We start from the raw sequence: 23,580 nt of genomic DNA, 5'->3' as shown, positions 1-23,580 counted from the left end.
AAAAAGTAATTATAATAAATATTCTTTAACTTATGGTACACATAATATTGTTATCATGTATGGTCTTGATGGAGAAAAGGTAAATAACTAAACTAAAAAATTTAAAACGAAGTAAAAAATATCGGTAAGTACGAAAAATAGATAAAATTTAATAAAAAAAGGAAAAAAAAAAAAACAATTACATTTTCTCAAAAATCACTTGAAAACTAAAGACTCTTCTTGTTTTGTAATACTAGACTTATTCAATTTGACTAAGTAAAACACACTTGTATAATAAATAGTATATTTTATTTGTAATGATAACAAGGTCTCGTGGCCCAATGGTTAAGGCGCTTGACTACGGATCAAGAGATTCCAGGTTCGACTCCTGGCGGGATCGTTTTTTCAAAAGCTCAAATATCGTGAATACTGTAAAATACCTTTTAAGATCGTGCGTCTATGTATCCTATTGCAATCCAGTAAACTGCATATGCATAGAGGGATTGTGTTTTTAAAAGCAATTAACCTCGGTAATATTATGTATTTATTTTTTTTGGCGTAGACACGCCTTTGATAAAGAAGCGATATGAGTTAACAAAAATTGAAGATAAAATTTATTATTAATAGGTTCCTAAGATTGCGTCCGAGACCATTCACTCGAAACTTCACCGAGATGGTATTTCATTAAATAACGCAACCTAACGATATATCATAAATTAGATAAGGCATATTTGGAATTCGCAAAACGCAGCTTAAGTAGAAGCTCGCATCTCAAATATGTGCGTTGTAGGGAGCGCGAATTTTTACCTGCTCTTAGCCAACTTGAACATACAAGGACGGGAAAGAATTTAGGGGGAATATGAGGTTTGTAGAGCTAAATGCCTTCAAAGTATTTATTACTAACGGAAATTTAGGGTACATACTTGCTATTTCTGCTCGGGTCCTGTTTACCCAGGACATGGAATAATGTTTGTTAGAAATGACTCCAAGGTCTTTCGTTTCTGTCGCAGCAAGTGCCATAAGAACTTCAAAATGAAGCGCAATCCTCGTAAGGTATGTTTTTTTTATAATAAAGGAATGCAAAAACGTTATACAGACTTGGTTGAGGAAGATGATTGATTTTGAAAGAGGAAAAATTTTTTTCTGTTGCCTTGTTTTGAAATGATACTTTTCTTCTTCAAATTCTACCTTAAATGGTGTACTTTTTCCTTTATATGCCCATGAACGAAGAAAGTTTTCTATTGTTTTTTTAAATGTTTTGCTTCCACCTATATGTATGTATACTAACTTCAATGTCTAGGTTGCTTGGACCAAAGCGTACCGTAAGGCACATGGAAAGGAAATGGTTTATGACACAGCTCTCGCAGTTACCGCAGCTCGTAGAAATGTTCCTGTTCGTTACGACCGTAATGTCATTGCAACTACTTTGAATGCCATGAAACGGGTTAGCCAAGTTCATGCCAAGAGAGAGCGTCTGTTTTACAAAAAGAGATTGGCTGGCAAACGTGCCCAAGAGCTTCAAGAAGCTCAAAAACTCATTGCTCAAAATGTTCCTCAATTTACCGAACCCGAAGGTGAGGTTGAAACTGCTGAGGTACAAGAACCCCAAATTGTTTCCGACGAGGAGTATACCATGGAAGAAGAAGTTGCAGAACCTGTCAAGATTCCCGTCCTCGCCAAAAAACGCAAAAACAAGAAATCTCGAAACTCATCTTCAGCCATGCAAATGGACTAAACACTCTTCTTCCTACAAAAATGTAACTCTCGATCTTCCGTTGGTTGCGTCCCGCTTCGTTCTTTTATTTTATTTTATTTTATTGTTTTATTCCTTTCAAATTTACAAAATAGTAGAAGAGAAGACATTTTTGGGGAGTGGTTTTCTTACACTTTCGAACTCTTTAGACACTTCGAAAACGTGTTTTTTAAAATTTATCTTGCATATCTAAAGTTGGCATTTGGTTTCGGCTTCTCTTCTCGTTTGGTTACTTCTTTGGACTTGCATGCTACGTGCAGATTAATATGGTTAATAATGGATTTTCGTGTATACATACTTGTAAACGAACCTATCTTCAGTTTGGAGCTTGTACAAGATACAACAGTCTAACAGTTTGAAAAATGGTTGTTTAGGAATAAATTGGTTTATATTATTAGTTTCGTTTATCACAAATGCCTCTTCGAAATGTAAAATTCTACTAGAACGATAGAACATTGCTTCATTATTTGGATTCAATTCTCCATGAGGTATATTTAGTAAGTCATAAAACAGTAAAGACTTTGTCATTTATGCTGGTTTCCTTGCATATACATTTCTCTATAGTTGACAAGCCTATTCAAGTCTCATATCACTGTGGAACTCATGAAAACAGATCCCTCTCCTTGTAAAGCTGTTTAAACCCTACAGTCCAATGCTAAAGGTTGTTAATTCTTTAGAGTTGCGAGTCCGTTATTGACGTTTTCGATTGCTTGCGCACACTCACTAACACCATACATTAGCTAACTACTGACACATTGCACCTGCCGTTTATCTCAACTCATTGTCTTAGTAGATGATTTTTTTTTTTCAAAATGGTTTCTTAGCAAGACTCATTAAAAACTCCTTGACAGTTTTATTACCTTCTAAAATATGTAAAATGAGAAGTTTCATAGAGAAATGAACTATTCTTCAACATCTTCTTCTCTTTGTTTTTACCGAGGAGACGTTAGACTGCGGAAACGTGGTTTATGGGACGTGTGTTTACACTCGGTGGATGGAAATGTTGAAGAGCGGAATAATCGCGACGTCGTATCAACTACCAAAATCGCGTATGCAAATTGAAAACAGAGTATTTGTTCAACTTACATGGTTTTTCGAGTATTTATATACTAGATTCCTAGTTTTAGGAGAGTTCAGATAATCGAGATAGCCATTGGTATAGTTGGGGCTAAAATCTTTGCTTTCATAAGAAAGCAGTAATTTCCAAGGTTAAATTGCTCCTGTACAGAAATTAGCGTTTATGAAATACTTCTTTACTTTGTTATAAGTTGATCGTTTTCTCTTTGGTTAAGTTAGCATGTGGAAAATACGATGCGTTTGTCCATTCGAGGATGATGACGGATTCACCATCCAATGCGAAAGTTGCGAGGTATGGCAACACGCCGTTTGTGTAAACATAGATGCAAATAATGTTCCTGAAAAATATTTTTGTGAACAATGCCAACCTCGTCCTATCGATGCCGACAAGGCGCATAAAATTCAACTAGCTAGGTTACAGCGCGAAGAAGAGCAGTCTAGGATATTATCGCGATCCCGTTCTTCCAACAACAAGAGAAGAACTAGTTTTGGCAAAAATGGTGCTAGTCCTACACACTCTGCGTCACCGAGACAAGGCAATAACACAGGCGCTAATGGCGCTTTATTTTCACAGTCTACCAACTCTTCGAACTCGGGGTCTTATCGTAACAGTGTGACTGGTGCAACATTGCCCAATGCTCATGCTCCACATTCTCAGAATCGCAGACGAAGATCCAACCACCTTAACAACCCACCAGAGGCTCCAATCACCGAGGCTTCTAACGAATATGTGTATTCGTTTCACTTGGAATACGTCCCTTTGGAATCAAACACCTTTTCTGCATCTGCGCTTGAGTATTCTAAGAATTTGGATTTAAAGAATTTAGATGAATCCGAAGTTTTAATGGATGGATGCCAAGTCGTACCTATATCATCTTCAAAGTTTTGTTGTAGTCGCTTTGGTTTGGTGTCAACTTGCGAAATTCCTCCAAATACACCCATTATGGAGGTGAAAGGAAGGGTTTGTACGCAGAATGAATACAAAAGTGATCCCAAAAACCAGTACAATATTTTGGGGGCTCCTAAGCCACATGTCTTTTTTGACTCAAATTCTCAGCTTGTTGTTGACTCACGGGTTGCTGGTTCAAAAGCGAGGTTTGCGCGTAAAGGTTGTCAGTCAAACTCCGTCGTTTCAAGTGTTTACATGAATGGGTCTAACAGTGTTCCTCGATTTATCCTCTATTCAACTACTCACATAGCTCCGGAAACAGAGATTATTGGGGATTGGACTCTCGATATTTCCCATCCATTTCGCCAGTTTGCGCCTGGTATGTCGCGACCCTCCTTCAATATGGAAGAGTTGGAATTACTTTCAGAAGTGCTTTCTACCTTCCTGTCGTTTAACGAATGTGCCTCACAGGATAAGAAAAACTGTGTTTTTTCCAGAGTTACTAAATATATTAAAGCGGCCCGCCGCGCTTCTACTGCAAACCGTGTCAGTGTAGCAAAAGACCGTTTGTCTCTGACACCTTCCTCAACCCCTTCTACCCCTAGCCCTGCTGAATCATTACCGCAACCTTCAAACCCCACATCGGTCTATGCCAAATCCTTGAAAGAGTTTTGGTTAGATAAGTACCGTCTTAGTATTTTGCAAAAATGGCCTGCTGTTAAGTCATTACCCACAGAAAGTGTAGGAATCGATGTAGTCATGGAGCCGAAGTTACAGCCATCTGTGAAGGAGAAAAAACCAACTAAAGATTTACAATCTCCACTACCCTCTGTTGAGGAAGATTCCTCTAATAGGGACAAGAAAACTGATATTGCTGATTTACACACTGATTCTAAGGTGGGCATTGCAGACGTCTTATCGCCCATTTCACCCGATGCTGCATTACAATCCGATGGTCCATTGAAAAAAGCAAAGGAACCTGAAGAATCCTCGATAACCCCTACAACTCCTCCATCTTTTAATGTTGGAGAATCACTAAGTAGGCGATCAGCCTCACCATTACAACATCCTCGAACAAGCCCAGATATGCTGGACAAAACTTCTCCTTGCAAAAGAGGATTAGGAACTATTACGACAGTCCACAAAAAGCATGGTTCTGTTGATCATTTGCCGTCAGTTAAAAGACGCCGTAGCATTGCAAATGATTTTCATGGCAAACCTGATTATAATAAAAGATCGCTATCTATCGAAAGGAAGCCGGAAGCCTTTAAGACTAAAGGTGACAGACCACATAAGGTCCATCCTTCTTTCCATAGAAATTCAGATTCAAAATTGAAACTCGAGCCGTCGAGTAAAGAAAAGAGTGGGTCCATGTTTTTTAATACGTTAAGGACTGTAAAAGATAAATCGCATGTTCACGACACTCAAAGGTCTTCTGACGTTAACTTTTCTAGACAGAATGGCACTCGATCCCATTCACCTTCGGTTAGTCCTGTCGGGTTTTCGTTTGATAAATCTCCTGTAACTACGCCTCCTTTGCCGACAGCTCCAGCACCAGTTATAACGAGTCGCCATGCTTTGGTAAACAACCAATTTCCTACGAACAATCCAAACATTTTGGACCACAAAGCCAACAACGGTGATGATATCTCGAATGCGTTAAATACTTCAAGAAGCGAAAACAAGCCCAATTCGAATCTGGTCCAAGGAAGTGTAGTCAAGCCTAGTAACACTTCAGCCTCTGCTCTTCCTACCTCAGCACCGAAGAAGCTATCTCTTTCTGAGTATCGACAACGACGTCAACAAAACATTCTGCATCAACAGTCGAAGGATAATCAAGCACATGGCGATACAGCTAGGCCTCACACCGTTCCTGCTGCTACAGTTTCTAACCCTTCATTTACGCGATAAAAATTCTAGAAGATGTTGTAAATCTTGAAACCATATAAATGTGTGGATGATTTTTTTTATTGGATATGGTATACGAACAAGTTTTCACGATTCTAAAGTTGGTACGATGACTGCATCTTTTTACCTTCATATGTATTTTCATTTCATTTTTTTATTATGATGATTGGTACTCGGAGCATATTTTACTGTCACCTGCTTCTGCATTCTTTTCTTCTTCGTTTGTAAATATTTAATGACTAAGTGTTTGGGCGAAAACTCTAGTTCCTTTTTTTTTTTTTAGTTTCTTTTGATTCAGAGCAACGAACCCTCAGTCGTTGCATTTTTCTGTTCCTAATTTGCACGTTTAGAACATTGTACAATATAATAATATTAATTTATAGCAGTTAAATGATTTATGTTTGTCATATAGAAGTTTCGGTTCGTAAGATTATAAGAACTAACTATTTAAGATGTCAGCTATTTCCGTATGCGACATGTACTAGATTAAATAACTTTTTGGATACGCAAATGAAGCTAGTACATTTTGAGTATTAAGTATCATAAATATAAACATCGATTCAAATATGCTACGTGCAGATTTCAGCGAATTGTCGCATCAAATTAAACTATTCATCGACGATCCACTCAGATCTTGTATATATCAAACGGCCTACGTTAATATAGCTTGTCTACTTATAGCGACTCTGAAAGTGCGCCGTTAGATTATTGTGGTATAGAACCGGGAGGTTAGGTACCATTCCTCTCTCTCCATGAACCTACTTTTTTAAGCGAAACGCAAACAAAAGTAAACAATTACCAATGAACATTTCACGTTCATCAGGTCTGATGAGACAGTTCCTGCTTCAGCCCTTACGGAAAGGCTGCGACATTTCTTGCCTTGGAAGGTCAAGTTGGAGAATGAGCAGGAGCTTCTCTGGATCGAGTGTTTTAAATGAAATTAATTTGTCACGGACTAAGAATTTATTTTTGAATGATTGTAAGTTTAATAAAAATTCATTTGAAAAGTTTTTTGCTCGCCGGCTGAGTAACTCAGTCGCTCCTACACCAGGTGGCATCCTACAGGAAACCGAAAAAATTCCGAGTAAAAAGGTCGCCTTTTGGCTGCTTGGATCTTCTGCTCTTGTTCTTGCAATTGTTGTTGTAGGTGGCATTACTAGACTAACTGAATCCGGGTTAAGTATTACTGAATGGAAGCCCATCACTGGCGTAATTCCTCCTCTTACTGATGAACAATGGAACCAAGAATTTGAGCTTTACAAAAAATCACCAGAGTTTGAGAAGCTGAACAGCCATATGACAGTGGATGAGTTTAAAAACATATTTTTCTGGGAGTGGTTTCATCGTGTCCTCGGTAGAGGAATCGGCTTGACAATCCTTCTTCCTTCCATATACATGATTGTGACTAAAAGGGCATCTCCTTGGCTAAGCAAGCGACTAATCGGCCTTACGGGACTCGTTGGACTTCAAGGAGTCATCGGTTGGTGGATGGTCAAGAGTGGTCTTTCAGAAGAGCTCTTCAGTGATGGTTCTCATCCGCGTGTTAGTCATTATCGCTTGGCTACTCATTTAGCCGCTGCCGTTGCTCTCTATATTGGCTTGGTGTGGACTGGGCATGGAATCCTTCAACGACATGCCTTTTTGAAATCTATGAAGAGTGGCTCCACATCTCAATTGACTTCAATGGTTTCTTCAGTTCAGAAAATGAAAGGATTTCGTACTAGTGTTAACTCATTTGTTGGCTTGGTACTGATCACCCTTTTGTCCGGTGCCTTTGTTGCTGGATTGGATGCCGGAATGATTTATTGTACTTTCCCGGAAATGGGCGAAGGAAGACTTGCTCCATCTAAAAGCGAGTTATTTGATCAAAGGTTTTGTAGGAAAGACGACAAGTCCGATCTTATATGGAGAAACATGATTGACAACCCAAGTCTTGTTCAACTCGAACACCGTATCTTAGCTATTACTACTTTTGTTGCTGCATGTGGTCTTTTTATTTTTTCCCGTGCTAAAAGAAACATTTTGCCTAAGAAGATTAAAACTAGCATTAACGTTGTTACAGGCGTTGTAACTGCTCAAGCTACTTTGGGTATTATGACTCTAATCTATGTTGTCCCTGTACCTTTGGCAGCCCTTCATCAAGCCGGTAGTCTTGTTACATTAACCGCGGCCTTATCACTTGCTCAGCGCTTGCATCCAGAATACGCTTTAAAAAACATCCGCTCATGGACAAAATTAATCTCTTCTCCTCCCAAAAGTAGCATTTCATCTTCCATTTTGACTCAACAACGCCAATTCCATACATTCCGCCCATCATTCCATTCCGAAATTAAAAAGCCTTTGCCGGGCACTGGAATCAAAGTTTTTTTCGTCACGCCTGAAGGACGTGAAATCATGATTGAGGGAAATGAAGGTGATAGTATTTTAGATCTCGCTCATGCTAACAATATCGATTTAGAAGGCGCTTGTGAAGGGTCTGTTGCATGTTCGACTTGCCATGTTATCGTAGATCCAGAGCATTACGAACTTTTGGATCCCCCGGAAGAAGATGAAGAAGACATGCTTGATTTAGCATTTGGTCTTGAGGAAACAAGCAGATTGGGATGCCAAGTACTCTTAAGAAAAGATTTGGATGGCATCCGTGTACGAATTCCTGCTCAGACTAGAAACATACGATTGGAGAGACCAAAAGCTTGATTTTGTCAACATGCTTACAATTTGACAAGTGTCTCGTACTAGTATTCCATAAAAGTATTTTCTTCCGAAAGTATACTATCTCATCCGTATTCTCAACTTTCATTTTTTTTTTTTGGATCAAGTTCATGCCTAGCTAATAAATGCACATAACTAATTAAATAGTCAACCTGGCACATGGTTTTACATTTTAACTATATTCCTTCTTTATCCAGACTACAGTTGTTTTAATTATAAATTAACCCTTTGTTTTCAAATCTTACACTTAATCATGAAAACTTGTAATATTACTAAGACCAGGATGAAGATGGTTTCTAAATTTCATACTTTTAATGTTTTCATCGTCGTTTATATTTTTTTTACTATTAAATGCTTAAAGTTATTTCATGATTAACAAGTAGATGCTCTATTTTTCTGTATTGATGAAATGTAATATATAACATGGTATTATAGTAGACACACGGTTTAGCAATTGCTCACTTTTGCCATGTATTTCTTAATTGGAAAAGTTTAAATACTGACAGCTTTACACTTTATATGTGTTTTAGTCGAATGGCTGTTTTATTGTACATAGCCACCACTATGGTACAGTGGACACCATAATCTGTTAAGCCACCTAGTGCATACACCGTCCCAGCACCATGCATCCTGCTTTGCTATGTGGGCCAATTCTTGCAATATTTTTACAGTTTTTGGTTTCTTCTTGCTCTCCATTAGAAAACGATGATTTATTTCTAGTTCAAGTGGAACCTGAAGTTGATCCTGTAGTAGCAGCAGAAGCCATTGGTGCTAAGTATGTGCGCCCTTTATTAAATTTGAAGTATCACCATTTAATTAAGCTACATAAGGGGAGCGATGATTCAGTCCAAAGTTCAATTCGAAAACGAGGCATTGATGCCGGAATCTTGGAATTGGAGCGCCAGACGCCCAGATGGCGCTACAAGCGGGATGCGAGTGAATCTGATGAATTACTGAATGAGTTCTCTAATCATTTTGGAATTTCGGATCCTCTCTTTTATGGCCAATGGCACATATTCAACTCGAATAATCCTGGACACGATCTGAATCTACGTGAAGTCTGGGACGCCGGTTACTTCGGTGAGAATGTTACCGTTGCATTTGTAGACGATGGAATTGATTTTAAACATCCAGATTTGCAAGCTGCTTACACTTCGCTTGGTTCTTGGGACTTCAATGATAACATTGCTGACCCTTTGCCAAAGTTATCAGATGATCAGCACGGCACCCGTTGTGCTGGAGAAGTGGCTGCAGCTTGGAACGACGTTTGTGGCGTAGGCATAGCTCCACGCGCCAAGGTCGCTGGACTTCGTATTCTTTCGGCCCCTATTACTGATGCTGTTGAATCGGAAGCACTGAATTATGGCTTTCAAACAAATCATATATATTCATGTTCCTGGGGCCCTGCAGATGATGGAAGAGCAATGGATGCTCCTAATACGGCTACTCGTCGTGCGTTGATGAACGGTGTCCTTAATGGCCGAAATGGTCTTGGGTCGATTTTTGTGTTCGCTTCTGGAAATGGAGGCCATTATCATGATAATTGCAATTTTGATGGCTACACGAATAGCATATTCAGTGCTACCATTGGTGCTGTTGATGCTGAACATAAAATCCCATTTTACAGTGAGGTGTGTGCTGCGCAATTAGTTTCAGCATATAGTAGTGGCTCACATTTGTCTATATTAACTACAAATCCTGAAGGCACATGTACTAGAAGTCATGGTGGTACCTCAGCGGCTGCTCCGTTAGCATCTGCTGTATATGCTTTGGCGCTTTCGATTCGTCCTGACCTTAGTTGGAGAGACATTCAGCATATTACAGTGTATTCAGCATCTCCTTTTGATAGCCCTTCTCAAAATGCAGAATGGCAAAAGACTCCAGCAGGATTCCAGTTCTCCCATCATTTTGGGTTTGGTAAATTGGATGCATCGAAGTTCGTCGAGGTGGCTAAGGATTGGCAGGTCGTGAATCCACAAACCTGGCTCATTGCTCCAGAAATTAATGTTAATAAATCATTCGGGAGTGTTAACAATGAGACAATAACTGAAATGGTAAGCGAATTTACCGTTACTAAGGATATGATTGAGAAAAGCAACTTCAAAAGATTAGAACATGTCACTGTTAGGGTGTGTATACCTTTTAACCGAAGAGGAGCATTGGAGATTCTCTTGGAAAGCCCTTCCGGCATTCGTTCAATCCTTGCCAGTGAACGACCGTATGATGAGAATAGTAAGGGGTTTTTAGACTGGACGTTCATGACTGTGCAGCATTGGGCCGAACCTCCAGAGGGGGTTTGGAAGTTACTGGTTAATGATCGAAGTGGTGGAAAGCATGAAGGTACGTTTGAAAATTGGCAGTTGGCTTTGTGGGGAGAATCTGAAAACCCTTCTAATACTGCACCACTCCCTTATGACACTCTTGAGCTTCCAAAGGAGATGGTCTTGGGAATATACTCTGAACCAAATAGCGATCTGACTAACTCAAGTACCTTGTTGAGCCCTACGTCTACTTCATTTACTTCTTACACCGTATCTGCCACAGCTACACCTACATCAACGTCTCATATACCGATTCCTACAGTCCTACCCCCTACCCAACCTGTATTGGAACCCTCTTATAGAGAAATTGTTGCATTTATTACTTTCTTTTTGTTGTTTGCCTTTATTTTCGTTGCTGTCATATGGACATGGATTTCCGCATTTTGGAAAGCTAAAGCACCCCCACCATTGTCTCAGCAAGAAATTGCTTGAAAAGTTAACACTCGTTTTTTCACTTCTGTTTAAAATAATATGGACTACTTTTTAAAGTATGATCTCTTCTTAGATGTCACTTGTCATTCGTTTCATTCATCGATATGAAACAACCTAATTGGCATTTCTTAATTTTGCATTTTAATAAATACGCATGGACTACGTATTTAATTCGACCCCTTTGAAGTGTAATCATTAGATAGCGTGTATAAATACCAAGTAATAAAATGTATATTGGATTATGCTTTGGGTAGTTGAAGTGATTGTCTTTACGATTCACTGGTAACAGTATTCGGATTTAATAGTAAAGGCTTTGCAAAAAAAAAATAGTTGAAGTCCTAATATGTTTGCTAATGTATCGCAAAGCTTGTTAAAATCTTAACAGCATCGTTGCTTCTCGCTTTTCAGCAGCCTGCATACATGTCAAGCAATGTAATTACATCTGTAATGTTGATTTTAAACAATTATCAAAAGATAAAAATTTCAATACACAAATACGCATTCATAGCTGTTTAACAACTTTACGCCATATAGAAAAATCATCAAAGTTAGTCATACAAATGTAACGGAGTCATCTCGAAACAAACGAATGAAAAGTAAAATGTACAAGGATAATTCATCTTTCTTCAAATTCTTCCAAACAATCAGTAACCATAGCATCCATCCATTCAGTCACCAAATATCCCAACCCCAATAAAGCACTTTCATCCAAACACTCGAATGACTTTTTCCCTGTCGCAAGCATGTATTCTGTTGCAAAATCCTGGATGCTATGAACTAAATCCTAAACATAAAAAGATTAGTTAAACAAGTATTGGCAGAAGCTGTGAACTTACAGGATCCGGCAGTTCATGTGGAATTGGAACAGAAAAATCCTGTACTAAATCACGAGCTCTGTAAGACAATTCACCATCAGCATTCACCAAATTATACAAAGTTGGCCGAGTTGGTGGATTTGACATTAATAGATGGCGTTGGACGTAGAGTATGTACTATGCTAGGTGAAGCTTCTAATTCGTCCTTGCAGTAGTACAATCATATTTGGAAACACCAAGCTCAAGTAATGGAATCCCCACATTCTTAAAAGTTAACTGCGACTTACAGAAAATTTATCTCGAGGTTTACAGACATACTGAAAAAATAGTTCAGGCTTTACGACATAACAACAAAACAACTTTACACAGATACAATCCAAACCATATTATATTGACCCAATACTTAATTAAAGTGGGTTATTAATAAAACGTAAAGAACCTTTTCGCCATTTTTGAAAGGGGAATTTTTTTTCTGTCATATACAGATTTAATCTAATACTATTTATCGGTCCTGCCGCGTAAAAAGACAGAATGTTGATAAAAATGCAGAAGGAAATCGAATGGTCGATATAGACCATCCGTTGACCACAATCGTTCATTACCGCCTAGCATGAACAATAGAAATATGTTAAAAAATTTCGGAAACAGCGGAGCAGGGTTCGAGAGGGAAAGTAGTTGCTCTAAATATGAGCTTTTGATAGCTCATCAGCAAGTTCTTTGTCTTCTTTTTCTTCTTCAGAAGTCTCCGGCTCAGGGCTTTGAGACTCAGCTTCTTCTTCTTCATCCTCCTCCTCCTCGTCGGTAAGTTCCTCCATATCATCAAGCTCATCTAGTTCACCACGACCACGGGTGCTAAAGACTTCACGTATTTCATCAACAACATCGTCTTCTTCCGAAAATCTGTTTCCATTTAATTCAAGGAATAAAAGATCCGGCATTTTCTCATCAATCACAGTTTTTAGGGTCCGGACAGCATCCAGCTCTATCTCGTTATACTGTAAGCGTAACGTTTGAAGCCCAATATTTTCTAATTTAGAAAAAGCATCTACAACTGCGGCAGCACCGCGAGCAGATAAGAGACAATCGTTGAGGCCTAGTTCTCGAAGGTTGGGCCAGCTTTTCAACGCGATAGCGAGAGCGCTAGAGCCCAAGTGCGTAAATGTGTTATCTTGAAGATCGAGTACCTTTAGCTCTTGGCAATATGCTAATCCTTCAAGCAATAAGTGTTCAATACCTTCGGGACGGATACCATTTTGCACCATTTTCACTGTATGTAGCAAACGGTGGCTCTGGAAAGTTTTAGCCCATTCTTTCATACTCCCATTTTCTAAACGATTTCTTCCACAAATAATGGAACGCAAGGGAGGTGCATTTTTAGCTTTCTTGTTGACCGCCAGCTCTTGCAAGGCACGAGCAATTTTTGCGCCAGCTTGAGGACCGAGTCCATTATTGTGTAGGTAAAGATGCTCCAAAGGTGTGTGTTTTGAAAGAAAGTCAATCAAGGGCTCCTGTGCAGTAGGGCCAAAGGCATTATCGCTCAATCTTACAGTATGTAGTTTTGGGCACTTGAGTAAAGCTTGTAGCAACAGACGTAAAGCCTCAGGAATTTCATCTTTGACACGTCCAGTAAAGATATCACTAAACTCTGCAATTTCTAAATCTTTTTTTGAGGCAATATTCTCTGACAACCATCTAGCAGCTTCGGTTCCAATTGTGTTACCAGACAATACAATTTCCTTTACAGAATCATCTTCTAACAGAACAGCAAATACAGACTTCTCGTCTTCAGTTGTAATTGCATCTAATTTCAAAGACTTCCCTTCTATTGAAAAACGCGACATGGAGTTGGTTGTTGAAAGAAAAAATATAGCAGGTATGGTGGTGAGGAAAGATTGTGTGAACTAGCTGTGTATGTTAAATTTGATCGAGGATAGATGCTTCAGTCACTTGAATTCATGGCTTTTAAAAAAGAAACTAAAATAATATTCAAAGTAGAAGAAGAACGAAATTTATCCTCTTTTGACGGATACCCCCTTTACTCAACCTGTTTTTATTTACAAACTCAAATGCGATCTCTCGCTAATGAGTTTAATTTTAAGACGATTCTATGCTATTAGAAGTCATTTAAATTATTAGATCAGATTAGCGCAAACCGAAAGATACTCAATGTCGGAGTGGTGCATTAGTGCTCGGATACGTTCCTGAAAGACATGTATAAAACTTTTGTAAATAGGATGATTGAGCTTTTTTGACATTTATCTATCATTCATTTTTGAAAAAATAGCTGTGACAATCCTGTTGCATATAGTTTGTTTTTTTGACTAAGTATAGAGGATCTTATGAAGAACCTTTTTGAGTGACCTTAGTCCTGAATTCTTAGCTTAAGTTTGCTTTAACTTAATTGCATTTCTAGCAATTAACATTGCTAGATTTTTGCCTCATCGCTAGTCCATTTATAAGAATACGAAGTTGAACGAAGGAATATTGACCAAAAGAGCTTGGTGACTTCCAAAAAATGAAGAATCAAAAAGATCTGAAATGAGTATCCCTATCTTTCAGCTTTCCGCTTGTTTCGTGATCATTTCAGTTACTCACACATATACATTTATGAGTTGACCCAAAAAGAAAATCGGAAAGCGGGAGTTTAACAGATATATGAAAAATCAAGATAATAACAACAATTGATATTTTTAGTTTAACATTTCTTATTCATTACTGTGAAAATCCACGAGTCTGCACTCTAGACACATAGAATACTCTTTAAACAGCTTTCACATTATCAGGAAAGCTATTCCATTGATACTGTATTCTTTTCAGTAAATTAATTCTCATTTCATAGTTGTAACCATTCTCGAATTGGACTTCAGTCCGCATTCCAGTACTTGATCTGCTTTACCTGTTTCAACAATTTGAATCGTTTGATTATTTTCCCATTCAATCATGACATTGATTTAGACGTATTGCTGAATTAAGCCATTCCTGTTATTTGTCCCAACGTATAAAACTGGTTAAAATGTTTAAGTACTGTGAATCATGTCATTAAAAGTTTGGAAACGTGATTTTAAAGGAACAACTCATTATTTTGAACATAAATCATTACCATACAGATTTTTCTTCTTTTTCTTCTTTTATTATAAATAGGATACGATAAGTAGAGGAAACCGTAAATTTATGATGATTGACTCCATGATGCGGTAATTTCAATCCTTCCACTACACACTGCCTTTAATTCCAGGTCCATCTGGTTAATCATTTTTTAAAGAATCTAATTCATTCATATTTTTTTATTATAATTTACATTATATTTTCAATTTCTTTTTACTGTTTTCTCTCGTTTCTTGAGTCAACGGGCGAAGATTCGTGTTTCAAACGTAGTATTCTTTGGAATATCACAAATCTCATTTTAATTTTTAAAACGGCTTTCTAATTTTCTACCGAGAAAGAGTAGAAAGTTTCCCATTTCATTCATAATTTCTGATCCATTCTTGGTATCTTATTGTTTTGCTTTTATCCAATCTCAGTTTATATTTGTGAAACTTGAAAAAGAGTTTCTCTTGTCTCTAAAAGACTAAATTTTATTTTTTATTTTTTTATTAATTTGCATTTAACATCTGCTAATCTTTAAAATGGCAGTCCTACAGTGGAAGTTATCTCGTGTTATATTCGTGTTGTTAATCATTGGGATTAGCTCTTTTCTCATTTACTTCCAATTTGGAAACTCTTTTTCTGCTTCACCTGCTTTAGAACGTTTACAAGATGTATTTTCCAAACCAAGTGTACAAGAATACGACTACTTAGTACCTCTGGATGAAGATATGCAAGGCCTTAGCACGACGTATCATCAAGCGACAATTAACGAGGATGATCCTCAAGAGCCCAAATCCCATGAAATAGTAATCCTCTTAGCGAGTGATGGACGTTCAAGTGGCAATATGGCACCTGAAACATTTAATCAATGCATAGAAAACCGAATTAACTACGCAAAGCATCACAACTATGGCTTTGAATATGTTAATGTAAGCCAAATGAACATTCCTCCAGTGTGGGCCAAAATGCCCGCTATTATACAAACAATGAATAAGCATCCTCATGCGAAATGGATTTGGTGGTTGGACCAAGATGCGTTAATTTTGAACACAGAACTCTCTATTCAAGAACATATTTTGTCACCTGACGTTTTAGTGGAAAAGTTAATGAAGAATGAACCTATGATATCTCCATTTAGTGCTGATCTCGAACGTCTCACCCCAAGTTCCTATACTGTTGACAGTGCTCGTTCTTTAGGGCTATTGATTTCTCAAGATTTGAATGGCTTAAACGCGGGAAGTTTCTTTGTTAGAAGGTCGCCCATGATGGCTCTGTTTTTGGACTTATGGGGCGATAAATCCTTTAGAGAAAATAAGGTTGCGGATCATGAACAGGCCCTTTTGGGATATTTTGTTAGATATCACCCGGAAATTGCTGCTATAATAGGAATTTTACCTCAAACCCTTATTAATTCTTACCCTGTTGGCCAGCCGGAAATGGGCTGGAAAGAAGGTCATTTGGTTATACATTTTGCTGGGTGTTGGGTGGAGAACCGTTGTCAGGTTTTGTGGGATGAATATCGTGAGAGGGTTCATTGATGTGCATTAATAATAATAGTATTACCATTATTAATGCATTTGGTTATTTCCCCTCATCTTGTCTTTATTTTTATTATACACAAGCCACTGGATGCCACTCCTTTTACATAATTACCTATACAATTATGCTCTATGTATGTGTATATATTATCTAAGCATAGTCTGCCTCCTTAACCGTGCTAGTTACGGTTGTTTTCAATGGAAGAATGTGTTTATTTTATATGCGGTGTTCTGTTACAGAGGTGGTGGATAATCATCTAATTCCTTCTTTAATTTTTCTAATATACATTGCTATATAAACTAATTGTGACACTTATATTATAGGTGGTTTTGCAGGCCCCAGACAAATATTAATTGTGTTTAATTCATAAGCTTAAGGCTGAAACCACCAATCTTTTATTATATTTGTTTTATTGCACTTAATCTTTGGCTTTTTTTCAATTATTATTGAATCTATGCTACCTGTGTGAAACATAATCGATATTACTCCTAAAAAGCTGTGGATATTTGGGTAGGTAAAGTTATATCGCTTGATCCTAAGTTTGATATTTGTATTTTTTTTTGTTTAGGAAGTTGGCAATGCTTGCAATCTTGTCTTTTTCTATACATTTCTTCCTTGCCTTTGTCTTCAATCTAATCTGCGTATAAATGTCGATCTGGTTTACTTTTATAGACTGAATTCATTAATTTCTTTTTCCTTTTATTAAAGCTATTCAATGTAGATTTGTCACATTATTTTGCTGTGCAGGATTGTCATGAATTGAAAAAGCATACGTTATCTGACTTTATGAACCTCGAAATAAAATAAACAAGCATTATATTACATTTGTGTAAATTATAATGCTGTTAGGGTTGATGATAACTGCAAAATTCATGGCTGGTTTGAAAAGAGCTTTGCCGTTAATTTCAAATAGAAGTTGACATCGCTTTATTAGAGATGTCCAGCACCGGCTATACTCAATGATCATTAGTTGTTATTTCCGCTACATTTGCTTAATGAACCTTTTTATAAAAGCTTGCATCGAAAGAAGAAGTGTCATGTTGTAAATGTTAAAGAGTACCCAGACAAATTCTTCAGATTATTATCTTTACTCTTGACTTTTCCAACAAATTGACGACTCGTTTACTACTATGAATTCTTCATAAACACCCAAATCGACATGCCATTTTTCTGCAAAATTAATGAAGTCGAAGGTGAGCTGTATACAGTTTAACGTATTGGTAAGTATATGCATTAAATTTCTAATCGGTTAATGAGTTGATCATATTTAGGAACTTCAAATTGGTAAACGTAACCGTGGTGTAACTATACTAATCTATTCAAAAAAAAAGTAATTCTGACTGCCAAATTATCACTGAATCTTTTCTTTACACGCTTACCGCTCTCGAGTCCTGTAGAGACAAATTATTACTTTATCGTTATATTACTTTAAACTAATAATATCATTCACCGATAACACATTATAATGTATACTGTATTCTAGTGTAGGGGGTAAATGGAGTCTGGCAGTAGCGCGTATATGTCTGAATTGAATACATATTTCACTTCACTACCAACCACCATTTTATCGTCTGTTTGACAGTATTTAAGCATGGAATTCATTCAGCGTCATATAGAAAATGTTAAAGAGAAGAAAAACTTTGCAGTTCGAGTAAGAATAACTTGATTAGCTTGAGAAAAGAAGAAAATCTAACGTGTTTTTAGTTGTATCGACACTGGGTGGACCGAACCATACCTTATACAACGTATAGATGGCTGACTGTTAGTGGATTAATTGCATTATTTTTTATTAGGATTCTACTGGTTCGCGGTTGGTATATTGTTTGCTATACATTAGCCATTTACCTGCTCAATCTGTTCCTTGCGTTCTTGACTCCAAAATTCGATCCTAGTGTTGAGCAAGCAATGAAAGATGAAGAAATTGAAGAAGGAGTTCTTCCTACTTCCAAAGACGATGAATTTCGACCCTTTATTCGTAGATTGCCAGAATTCAAGTTTTGGTATTCAAGCATGCGTGCCACCTTGTTCGCCTTAGTCGCGTCCTTTTTCCGAATATTTGATGTACCTGTGTTTTGGCCTATTCTTGTTGTCTATTATCTTGTACTTTCTTTTTTCTGCTTTCGACGACAAATTCAGCACATGCTCAAGTATCGTTACGTTCCATTTGATATCGGTAAGAAAAAATTTGGCTCACACTAGGTAGTGTTTGAGCTGATGATGACCATGATCGCGAAATTGTTTTTTTCTTAGAAAGATATGATCACATTCAGTTGATTATATTAATCGGATACTCCTCAGTCGTTCTCTTACAAACATTTGTTTTTTATGTTTTTATATCGCCCACTCTTACTTTTAAACATGTAAGGAATAATTTTTCCAGCCCTATGTTCTTTTTACGCGATAAAACTACTTTTTTCTTTGAACCCAGTAACCTGCAATTTCATCGATAATGATGCTAATTTCGATGCTTTGTAATCCATCGGTTCTCTGGGTGTACAGCTATCTTTCATGCATATTCAAGATGTTAGATATCTGTATCAGGCTAAAAGAAATTGGCGATTATTTCTGTTAACATGTATGTGGATTGTCATGCGGTGATGATTAAAAAAAAATCTTTCTTATTGGAGTTGGGTCTTTGATGAAGTTGATTAACGAACAAGTTACAGAATACTCGGCTTATTCTTGTATCCAGAAGCGCTGGAAGTGGGCTAATTTGAAAGACATGTATCTCTTTCGAAAAGCTTACTCGCTTCTTCACGAACAGTTGTATATGGATAATAATTAGCATGCAGGTACAAAAATAAATTCATTGAAGCAACAAAATGACATGAAATTCTTTACAGCTAAGGAGTTTTAATAAACTGCAAACCAAAATTTAAAAGGTGTTTGTCAAATTTGACAGCATGGCTACTGTAGTAAACATTTACGTACATGATAAAGTTAGTAATTGTATGGTATCGTCTTAAGCACAGACAGTCGATTTTCCGTTAGAACAGCACGAGGGTTTTTCTGATGTGCAACAGCTTTTCTTTTCTTGAGAGCAGCAGGAGGTTTTTTCTGTTGAACAGCAACCTTTTTTTTCTTGAGAACAGCACGAAGGTTTTTTCGATGAACAACAGCTTTTCTTTTCTTGAGAGCAGCAAGAAGGTTTTTCTGATGGACTAGAATCCTTCTTGGAACAGCATGAAGAACCCTCGTTGACGGATTTCAACTCGGCATGCTCTGTCCATAAACTTTTGCCTGTACAAGCACAAATTTGCTTGGTATTTTGACCCAAACCAGCGCTACGGGAAATAATTCCCATAGTGGCGGAATCAGAATCGTCGACACATTTAAGAACGAAACAGTGACCAATCCAATTTGGTAAGGATCCAGAAACCTCTTTGTCGAGAACAATTTTTCCTTGCTCATTGGAGTTTGCATTAAAAAGGGTAACAAGGCTATCGCCAGCGGATTTGAGTCCACGGGAAATGTCTCCTGAGATAGTGACTAATCCTGTATACTCTCTATTTGGTAGGAGTTGAGTAGCAATCAAATCGAGGAAAATTTTCTCCTCGGTGGGAATAAAACGGCAAAGTCCGTAAACTTTGGGAATCTGGGTTATATCTTCATTGGCTTCATAAAGAATGGAAACGCCCGATTCTTTGTTACTAGCACCACGAATGAGAATGGGCTTCGAAGTGGCATTTTCCAAGCGCCGAAGGACTTTTGAAGGAGAGACTGAAAATCTACGTTAGCTAAGAGTAAAATGAGAAAAATAGGAAGTAAAAGAGGAAGTCAAACAATTTACTTTCAATTTTATGAACTAATGTAAAGCAGGATGAACTCACAAATCTCTCTTTTCTTCCTCATTTCTTATTGGTTTTATCACTTACCAGAACCCTTCACAATTAATTGACCAGTTGCAGCATCCCATTTCCAATCTTCAATGTTTAAATCTTGGAATTCCTGCTCGAGGGTATTCTTATTTACGTCGTCACAATCCTTAATGAGATATTCAACCTAAAAATTTTATTAGCACTCTTTGAACCAAATTTTCAAACAAATGCCATACTTCAAACATGTTGAAAACAAAAAGAAGCCGAAAGCAAAATAAGCCTTTAATATGATATTATTGATGTTGGCAAATGGCAACTTCTACGGAACTGCGTAAGGTGGTGAGATTTACTTTAGAATGGAAGGCAAACTCAGTATGAAGATTAGTCAGAAGGAAAGTTAATGGTATATTGAATTGAAAAATGCAAAATATGAACGTCAATTTTTAAAGAATATCATTGATTTTATTAGAAATGACAATGAATGTTGGATTTTTCTATTTATTATTATTTATTTTTTTAAATTTTTTTGGAAGATTTGTTTTTTATTCCAAGCGAGTTAAATGGCTTTTCTTTCTGTTGGTTTATAAATGAACATAGAGATTGTATTATTATTTATTTTTCATTAATTTTTTAAAGACCATTTAGCTGTAATTGTTAGTGTACAACTCCTTCGTTTGATTTAAAAAAATAAAATAAATGCTATGGGCGATAGAGAGATGTAGGAATATCTAAATTCTAAGTATTATTTTTCTTATATTATGGAGAATTTGAACGTTCTGTTTAGTGATTACAGTACTCTCACAATTTTAGTGATTCGTATATATACATGAATTGAGTATTCTCGATTTCTTTTCAAACAAAGAATCGAATTCTGTTGGCAATTTTTTTTTTCATTCATCTATTATTATTTTAGTATTAATTTTTTCACTTCAATCGAGATTATATATTTGCTCCGGTTTGATCTATTTGCCTTTCAAAGACTTAGTATATTACATTACTACCAGTACTGTGAAACATCTTATATAGAATCCATGCAATTGATATTCGTCCATACTAGAATAAAATTTATAGTTATTTAAAATGAATTAATTAAAGTAAACTGTTGCCGAAATTCTTCAACCAATCTTTTTTGTTTATACTCGAAAATCTGCCAACTAGCGAACGTTTCATGGCCATTAGAGAATATGGGGTTTTTAAACTATGGAACTGAATGAAAGGAAATGGGTTCATTCGGAGTCCCAACCGCTTTGTATATCGCCCGTTTTCCAGAATTATGCCTTTCCATGCCTATATATATGGAATCATACGTCAACCTATTACTTTCCAACTACCAAACACTTGTGAAGCGAGAAATTTCTTTGACAACGAGTTTTACTTGGTTTTGTACTAAATTTTTGAACCCTGCTAGTGTCTTAAAAAAATTTGAAAATGGTAAAGGTTTGCCTATTTGTTGCGGACGGCACTGATGAAATTGAGTTTTCGGCACCTTGGGGAATTTTTAAGAGAGCAGAAATTCCCATTGACAGCGTCTACGTTGGAGAGAATAAGGACCGACTTGTGAAGATGTCTCGTGACGTGGAAATGTATGCAAATCGTTCATACAAGGAAATCCCCAGTGCAGATGACTTTGCAAAGCAATACGATATTGCTATCATTCCTGGTGGTGGACTCGGGGCAAAAACACTTTCTACAACTCCTTTTGTTCAACAAGTGGTTAAAGAATTTTACAAGAAGCCTAATAAATGGATTGGAATGATTTGTGCCGGTACCCTTACAGCCAAGACATCAGGTCTTCCAAATAAACAGATTACTGGTCATCCTTCTGTTCGTGGTCAACTAGAGGAAGGTGGCTACAAGTACCTTGACCAACCTGTCGTCCTTGAAGAGAATCTTATCACATCTCAAGGGTAAGTTGCATAAGACAAAACGAAGTCCAACAAGCTGATTCGTTTCTGTTTTTTTTTATTTCTTCATTAACCTATATGCTAACATGTTCTTTCATTAGACCCGGTACTGCAATGCTTTTTGGTTTAAAATTATTGGAGCAGGTTGCAAGCAAGGACAAGTATAATGCTGTCTATAAATCTCTTAGTATGCCCTAGACTACACACGACGAAACGAACTCGCCCTTGAATAGTCTCGAGATGCTTTGGTTTGATTTCTAGAAGCCTCGGACTCGGTAGCACGGGCGGCACTGATTTCTGTATTAACGGCGTTTGGGACTGATGTGGAATTTGCCGGTCTCGCACCTGTTATACTAGATGATGATATTAGCTCCGCAGCTGCCGATTGTGCCGCCCGCGATGATTTTGATGAATTTTTACCATGCTTATTTTTTATTTTCTTTTGAACACGGTTCCCGTGATGAATAGTTCGAGAGTAAAGTGAATTCCGTATTTTAGAATCGATTGTTTTTTCATTTACCTCATTTGGCTTAACATCAGAAGTAGCACGACTAGAAAACATACATGTTAGTAGTGTAAAAAAACTAACCATAGATGTAATAGAAGGAGTGAGTTCAAAGCAAAATTGTCGGTGATTTTGGGAAAAAGAAATTTAAACTAGACATTAGGATTTTCTATGAAACAATTTGGCAGCCTATTGAGCTTTAAATACGTTTTCCATCACCGTTAGCTATTGACACCCTTTCCTTCAAATAATGCACCCTTTCTTTTTTTTTTAAACATACCTAAGTTTAACTGGACGGCTTCCAATATATTTACCATTTTTTTCTCGCCAGGCCTTCAAAAATTGATCAGAATCCTTAAACGATACAAATCCAAAACCCCTTGTTTTACCTTCACGATCTCTAACGACTTTTGTTTTTACGAGAGATGGATATTCACTAAAAGCCTGGTATAAACTCTCGTCGTTAACATCATTTCCTAAATTTCCAACAAATAGACGAAAATGATTTGGATCCCATTCGAGCAAAGTCGGATCTTCCCATACTTGTCCACCAGCCTTTCGTACCACCGTCGTTTTCACACGAGACATGATAAATTTCGAGTAAACTGAAAGATATGTATTTTGGTTGCACGCTTGTGTGGAGTTTTTTGCTAACTGCGTCTTACGGTTTTCGCGAATTGACGCTCAATTGATAAAAATTTAGCAACTATAAATAAGAAAGATAATATAAAAACTGATTGAAAGGGAATTAGCAATTGTACTAAAAAGAGTAGTCGAAAGGTAATAAAATATTTAGAGTATCGAATTCTTTTCGTCCTCCACAAATAACGGGGTTGAAAGA

The 23,580-nt window shown here is 37.1% G+C and overlaps 11 protein-coding genes, 9 long non-coding RNA genes and 2 other non-coding genes across 22 annotated transcripts; 10 read left to right on the top strand and 12 right to left on the bottom strand.

Annotated features, from left to right (window-relative positions):
* The first annotated feature begins 306 nt into the window (after window positions 1–306).
* On the top strand, window positions 307–379 carry SPOM_SPATRNAARG.03. The gene has a single exon. It is a non-coding gene; the product is annotated as a tRNA-Arg (tRNA).
* Window positions 380–788: 409 nt separating this feature from the next.
* On the top strand, window positions 789–2,125 carry rlp24 (ribosome biogenesis protein rlp24). Its single transcript, NM_001020268.3, has 3 exons — window positions 789–843; window positions 894–1,032; window positions 1,280–2,125. The coding sequence occupies exons 1-3, from the start codon at window positions 839–841 to the stop codon at window positions 1,712–1,714; spliced, it is 579 nt and encodes a 192-aa protein (NP_594839.1). The 5' UTR covers window positions 789–838; the 3' UTR covers window positions 1,715–2,125.
* Window positions 817–1,097, bottom strand: SPOM_SPNCRNA.4265. The gene has a single exon (NR_193626.1). It is a non-coding gene; the product is annotated as a non-coding RNA (long non-coding RNA).
* SPOM_SPNCRNA.4264 lies at window positions 2,123–4,896 on the bottom strand. Its single transcript, NR_193625.1, has one exon. It is a non-coding gene; the product is annotated as a non-coding RNA (long non-coding RNA).
* set3 (putative histone H3 lysine methyltransferase Set3) lies at window positions 2,767–5,965 on the top strand. Its single transcript, NM_001020266.3, has one exon. It carries the CDS (start codon window positions 3,030–3,032, stop codon window positions 5,607–5,609), a length of 2,580 nt encoding a protein of 859 aa, NP_594837.1. The 5' UTR covers window positions 2,767–3,029; the 3' UTR covers window positions 5,610–5,965.
* Window positions 5,966–6,159: 194 nt separating this feature from the next.
* On the bottom strand, window positions 6,160–6,926 carry SPOM_SPNCRNA.4263. Its single transcript, NR_193624.1, has one exon. It is a non-coding gene; the product is annotated as a non-coding RNA (long non-coding RNA).
* On the top strand, window positions 6,359–8,557 carry etp1 (monooxygenase-ferredoxin fusion protein). The gene is made up of 2 exons (NM_001020265.4): window positions 6,359–8,019; window positions 8,065–8,557. The coding sequence occupies exons 1-2, from the start codon at window positions 6,408–6,410 to the stop codon at window positions 8,301–8,303; spliced, it is 1,851 nt and encodes a 616-aa protein (NP_594836.2). The 5' UTR covers window positions 6,359–6,407; the 3' UTR covers window positions 8,304–8,557.
* Window positions 8,558–8,727: 170 nt separating this feature from the next.
* On the bottom strand, window positions 8,728–9,851 carry SPOM_SPNCRNA.4262. The gene has a single exon (NR_193623.1). It is a non-coding gene; the product is annotated as a non-coding RNA (long non-coding RNA).
* krp1 (kexin) lies at window positions 8,931–11,324 on the top strand. Its single transcript, NM_001020264.3, has one exon. The coding sequence runs from the start codon at window positions 8,942–8,944 to the stop codon at window positions 11,069–11,071; it is 2,130 nt and encodes a 709-aa protein (NP_594835.1). The 5' UTR covers window positions 8,931–8,941; the 3' UTR covers window positions 11,072–11,324.
* Window positions 10,066–10,369, bottom strand: SPOM_SPNCRNA.4261. The gene has a single exon (NR_193622.1). It is a non-coding gene; the product is annotated as a non-coding RNA (long non-coding RNA).
* Window positions 10,925–12,074, bottom strand: rrn10 (RNA polymerase I upstream activation factor complex subunit Rrn10). The gene is made up of 2 exons (NM_001020263.3): window positions 11,908–12,074; window positions 10,925–11,855 (listed from the first exon to the last, which is right to left on the bottom strand). Exons 1-2 carry the CDS (start codon window positions 12,031–12,033, stop codon window positions 11,688–11,690), a joined length of 294 nt encoding a protein of 97 aa, NP_594834.1. The 5' UTR covers window positions 12,034–12,074; the 3' UTR covers window positions 10,925–11,687.
* On the top strand, window positions 11,530–14,672 carry SPOM_SPNCRNA.4260. Its single transcript, NR_193621.1, has one exon. It is a non-coding gene; the product is annotated as a non-coding RNA (long non-coding RNA).
* On the bottom strand, window positions 12,250–13,740 carry rna1 (RanGAP Rna1). The gene has a single exon (NM_001020262.3). It carries the CDS (start codon window positions 13,725–13,727, stop codon window positions 12,567–12,569), a length of 1,161 nt encoding a protein of 386 aa, NP_594833.1. The 5' UTR covers window positions 13,728–13,740; the 3' UTR covers window positions 12,250–12,566.
* A 425-nt stretch (window positions 14,673–15,097) lies between the features above and the next one.
* gmh3 (alpha-1,2-galactosyltransferase Gmh3) lies at window positions 15,098–17,906 on the top strand. The gene is made up of 2 exons (NM_001356195.2): window positions 15,098–17,732; window positions 17,784–17,906. Exon 1 carries the CDS (start codon window positions 15,513–15,515, stop codon window positions 16,509–16,511), a length of 999 nt encoding a protein of 332 aa, NP_001342819.1. The 5' UTR covers window positions 15,098–15,512; the 3' UTR covers window positions 16,512–17,732; window positions 17,784–17,906.
* On the bottom strand, window positions 15,206–16,242 carry SPOM_SPNCRNA.1043. Its single transcript, NR_149886.1, has one exon. It is a non-coding gene; the product is annotated as a non-coding RNA (long non-coding RNA).
* Window positions 17,008–17,723, bottom strand: SPOM_SPNCRNA.4259. The gene has a single exon (NR_193620.1). It is a non-coding gene; the product is annotated as a non-coding RNA (long non-coding RNA).
* A 154-nt stretch (window positions 17,907–18,060) lies between the features above and the next one.
* Window positions 18,061–19,368, top strand: rer1 (Rer1 family protein). Its single transcript, NM_001020260.3, has 2 exons — window positions 18,061–18,163; window positions 18,217–19,368. The coding sequence occupies exons 1-2, from the start codon at window positions 18,104–18,106 to the stop codon at window positions 18,709–18,711; spliced, it is 555 nt and encodes a 184-aa protein (NP_594831.1). The 5' UTR covers window positions 18,061–18,103; the 3' UTR covers window positions 18,712–19,368.
* ccs1 (superoxide dismutase Cu chaperone Ccs1) lies at window positions 19,293–20,678 on the bottom strand. The gene is made up of 4 exons (NM_001356194.2): window positions 20,567–20,678; window positions 20,388–20,514; window positions 19,444–20,232; window positions 19,293–19,355 (listed from the first exon to the last, which is right to left on the bottom strand). The coding sequence occupies exons 1-3, from the start codon at window positions 20,573–20,575 to the stop codon at window positions 19,475–19,477; spliced, it is 894 nt and encodes a 297-aa protein (NP_001342818.1). The 5' UTR covers window positions 20,576–20,678; the 3' UTR covers window positions 19,293–19,355; window positions 19,444–19,474.
* Window positions 19,575–21,038, top strand: SPOM_SPNCRNA.4258. The gene has a single exon (NR_193619.1). It is a non-coding gene; the product is annotated as a non-coding RNA (long non-coding RNA).
* Window positions 21,039–21,359: 321 nt separating this feature from the next.
* Window positions 21,360–23,521, bottom strand: SPOM_SPAC22E12.02 (splicing factor, WW domain -binding Rbm42). Its single transcript, NM_001020257.3, has 2 exons — window positions 23,020–23,521; window positions 21,360–22,785 (listed from the first exon to the last, which is right to left on the bottom strand). Exons 1-2 carry the CDS (start codon window positions 23,325–23,327, stop codon window positions 22,434–22,436), a joined length of 660 nt encoding a protein of 219 aa, NP_594828.1. The 5' UTR covers window positions 23,328–23,521; the 3' UTR covers window positions 21,360–22,433.
* On the bottom strand, window positions 21,395–21,566 carry prl52. Its single transcript, NR_150897.1, has one exon. It is a non-coding gene; the product is annotated as a small non-coding RNA, poly(A) bearing, possible SPAC22E12.02 UTR (non-coding RNA).
* Window positions 21,660–22,725, top strand: sdj1 (glyoxylase III Sdj1). The gene is made up of 2 exons (NM_001020258.3): window positions 21,660–22,237; window positions 22,336–22,725. Exons 1-2 carry the CDS (start codon window positions 21,759–21,761, stop codon window positions 22,430–22,432), a joined length of 576 nt encoding a protein of 191 aa, NP_594829.1. The 5' UTR covers window positions 21,660–21,758; the 3' UTR covers window positions 22,433–22,725.
* Window positions 23,522–23,580: the final 59 nt, after the last annotated feature.

This window comes from Schizosaccharomyces pombe (genome assembly GCF_000002945.2).
Source record: "Schizosaccharomyces pombe strain 972h- genome assembly, chromosome: I".
NCBI lineage: Eukaryota > Fungi > Ascomycota > Schizosaccharomycetes > Schizosaccharomycetales > Schizosaccharomycetaceae > Schizosaccharomyces > Schizosaccharomyces pombe.
The sequence above is the reverse complement of the archived record's forward strand: the minus strand, read 5'-3'. Positions and strand labels throughout refer to the sequence as shown.

Bases quoted from the DNA above. Each gene is read 5' to 3' on its own strand.
- sdj1 (NM_001020258.3), top strand. From the start codon at position 21,759: ATGGTAAAGGTTTGCCTATTTGTTGCGGACGGCACTGATGAAATTGAG. The intron at 22,238-22,335 runs GTAAGTTGCATA...TTCTTTCATTAG, and splicing joins AATCTTATCACATCTCAAGG to ACCCGGTACTGCAATGCTTT.
- rrn10 (NM_001020263.3), bottom strand. From the start codon at position 12,033: ATGTCAAATCCACCAACTCGGCCAACTTTGTATAATTTGGTGAATGCT. The intron at 11,856-11,907 runs GTAAGTTCACAG...TTTTATGTTTAG, and splicing joins CACATGAACTGCCGGATCCT to GATTTAGTTCATAGCATCCA.
- rer1 (NM_001020260.3), top strand. From the start codon at position 18,104: ATGGAATTCATTCAGCGTCATATAGAAAATGTTAAAGAGAAGAAAAAC. The intron at 18,164-18,216 runs GTAAGAATAACT...ACGTGTTTTTAG, and splicing joins AGAAAAACTTTGCAGTTCGA to TTGTATCGACACTGGGTGGA.
- krp1 (NM_001020264.3), top strand. From the start codon at position 8,942: ATGCATCCTGCTTTGCTATGTGGGCCAATTCTTGCAATATTTTTACAG.
- etp1 (NM_001020265.4), top strand. From the start codon at position 6,408: ATGAACATTTCACGTTCATCAGGTCTGATGAGACAGTTCCTGCTTCAG. The intron at 8,020-8,064 runs GTGATAGTATTT...ATATCGATTTAG, and splicing joins CATGATTGAGGGAAATGAAG to AAGGCGCTTGTGAAGGGTCT.
- ccs1 (NM_001356194.2), bottom strand. The intron at 20,233-20,387 runs GTAAGTGATAAA...GTAGATTTTCAG, and splicing joins ATTAATTGTGAAGGGTTCTG to TCTCTCCTTCAAAAGTCCTT.
- rlp24 (NM_001020268.3), top strand. The intron at 1,033-1,279 runs GTATGTTTTTTT...TTCAATGTCTAG, and splicing joins TGAAGCGCAATCCTCGTAAG to GTTGCTTGGACCAAAGCGTA.
- gmh3 (NM_001356195.2), top strand. From the start codon at position 15,513: ATGGCAGTCCTACAGTGGAAGTTATCTCGTGTTATATTCGTGTTGTTA.
- SPOM_SPAC22E12.02 (NM_001020257.3), bottom strand. From the start codon at position 23,327: ATGTCTCGTGTGAAAACGACGGTGGTACGAAAGGCTGGTGGACAAGTA. The intron at 22,786-23,019 runs GTATGTTTAAAA...TATGTTTTCTAG, and splicing joins AGCCGTCCAGTTAAACTTAG to TCGTGCTACTTCTGATGTTA.
- rna1 (NM_001020262.3), bottom strand. From the start codon at position 13,727: ATGTCGCGTTTTTCAATAGAAGGGAAGTCTTTGAAATTAGATGCAATT.
- set3 (NM_001020266.3), top strand. From the start codon at position 3,030: ATGTGGAAAATACGATGCGTTTGTCCATTCGAGGATGATGACGGATTC.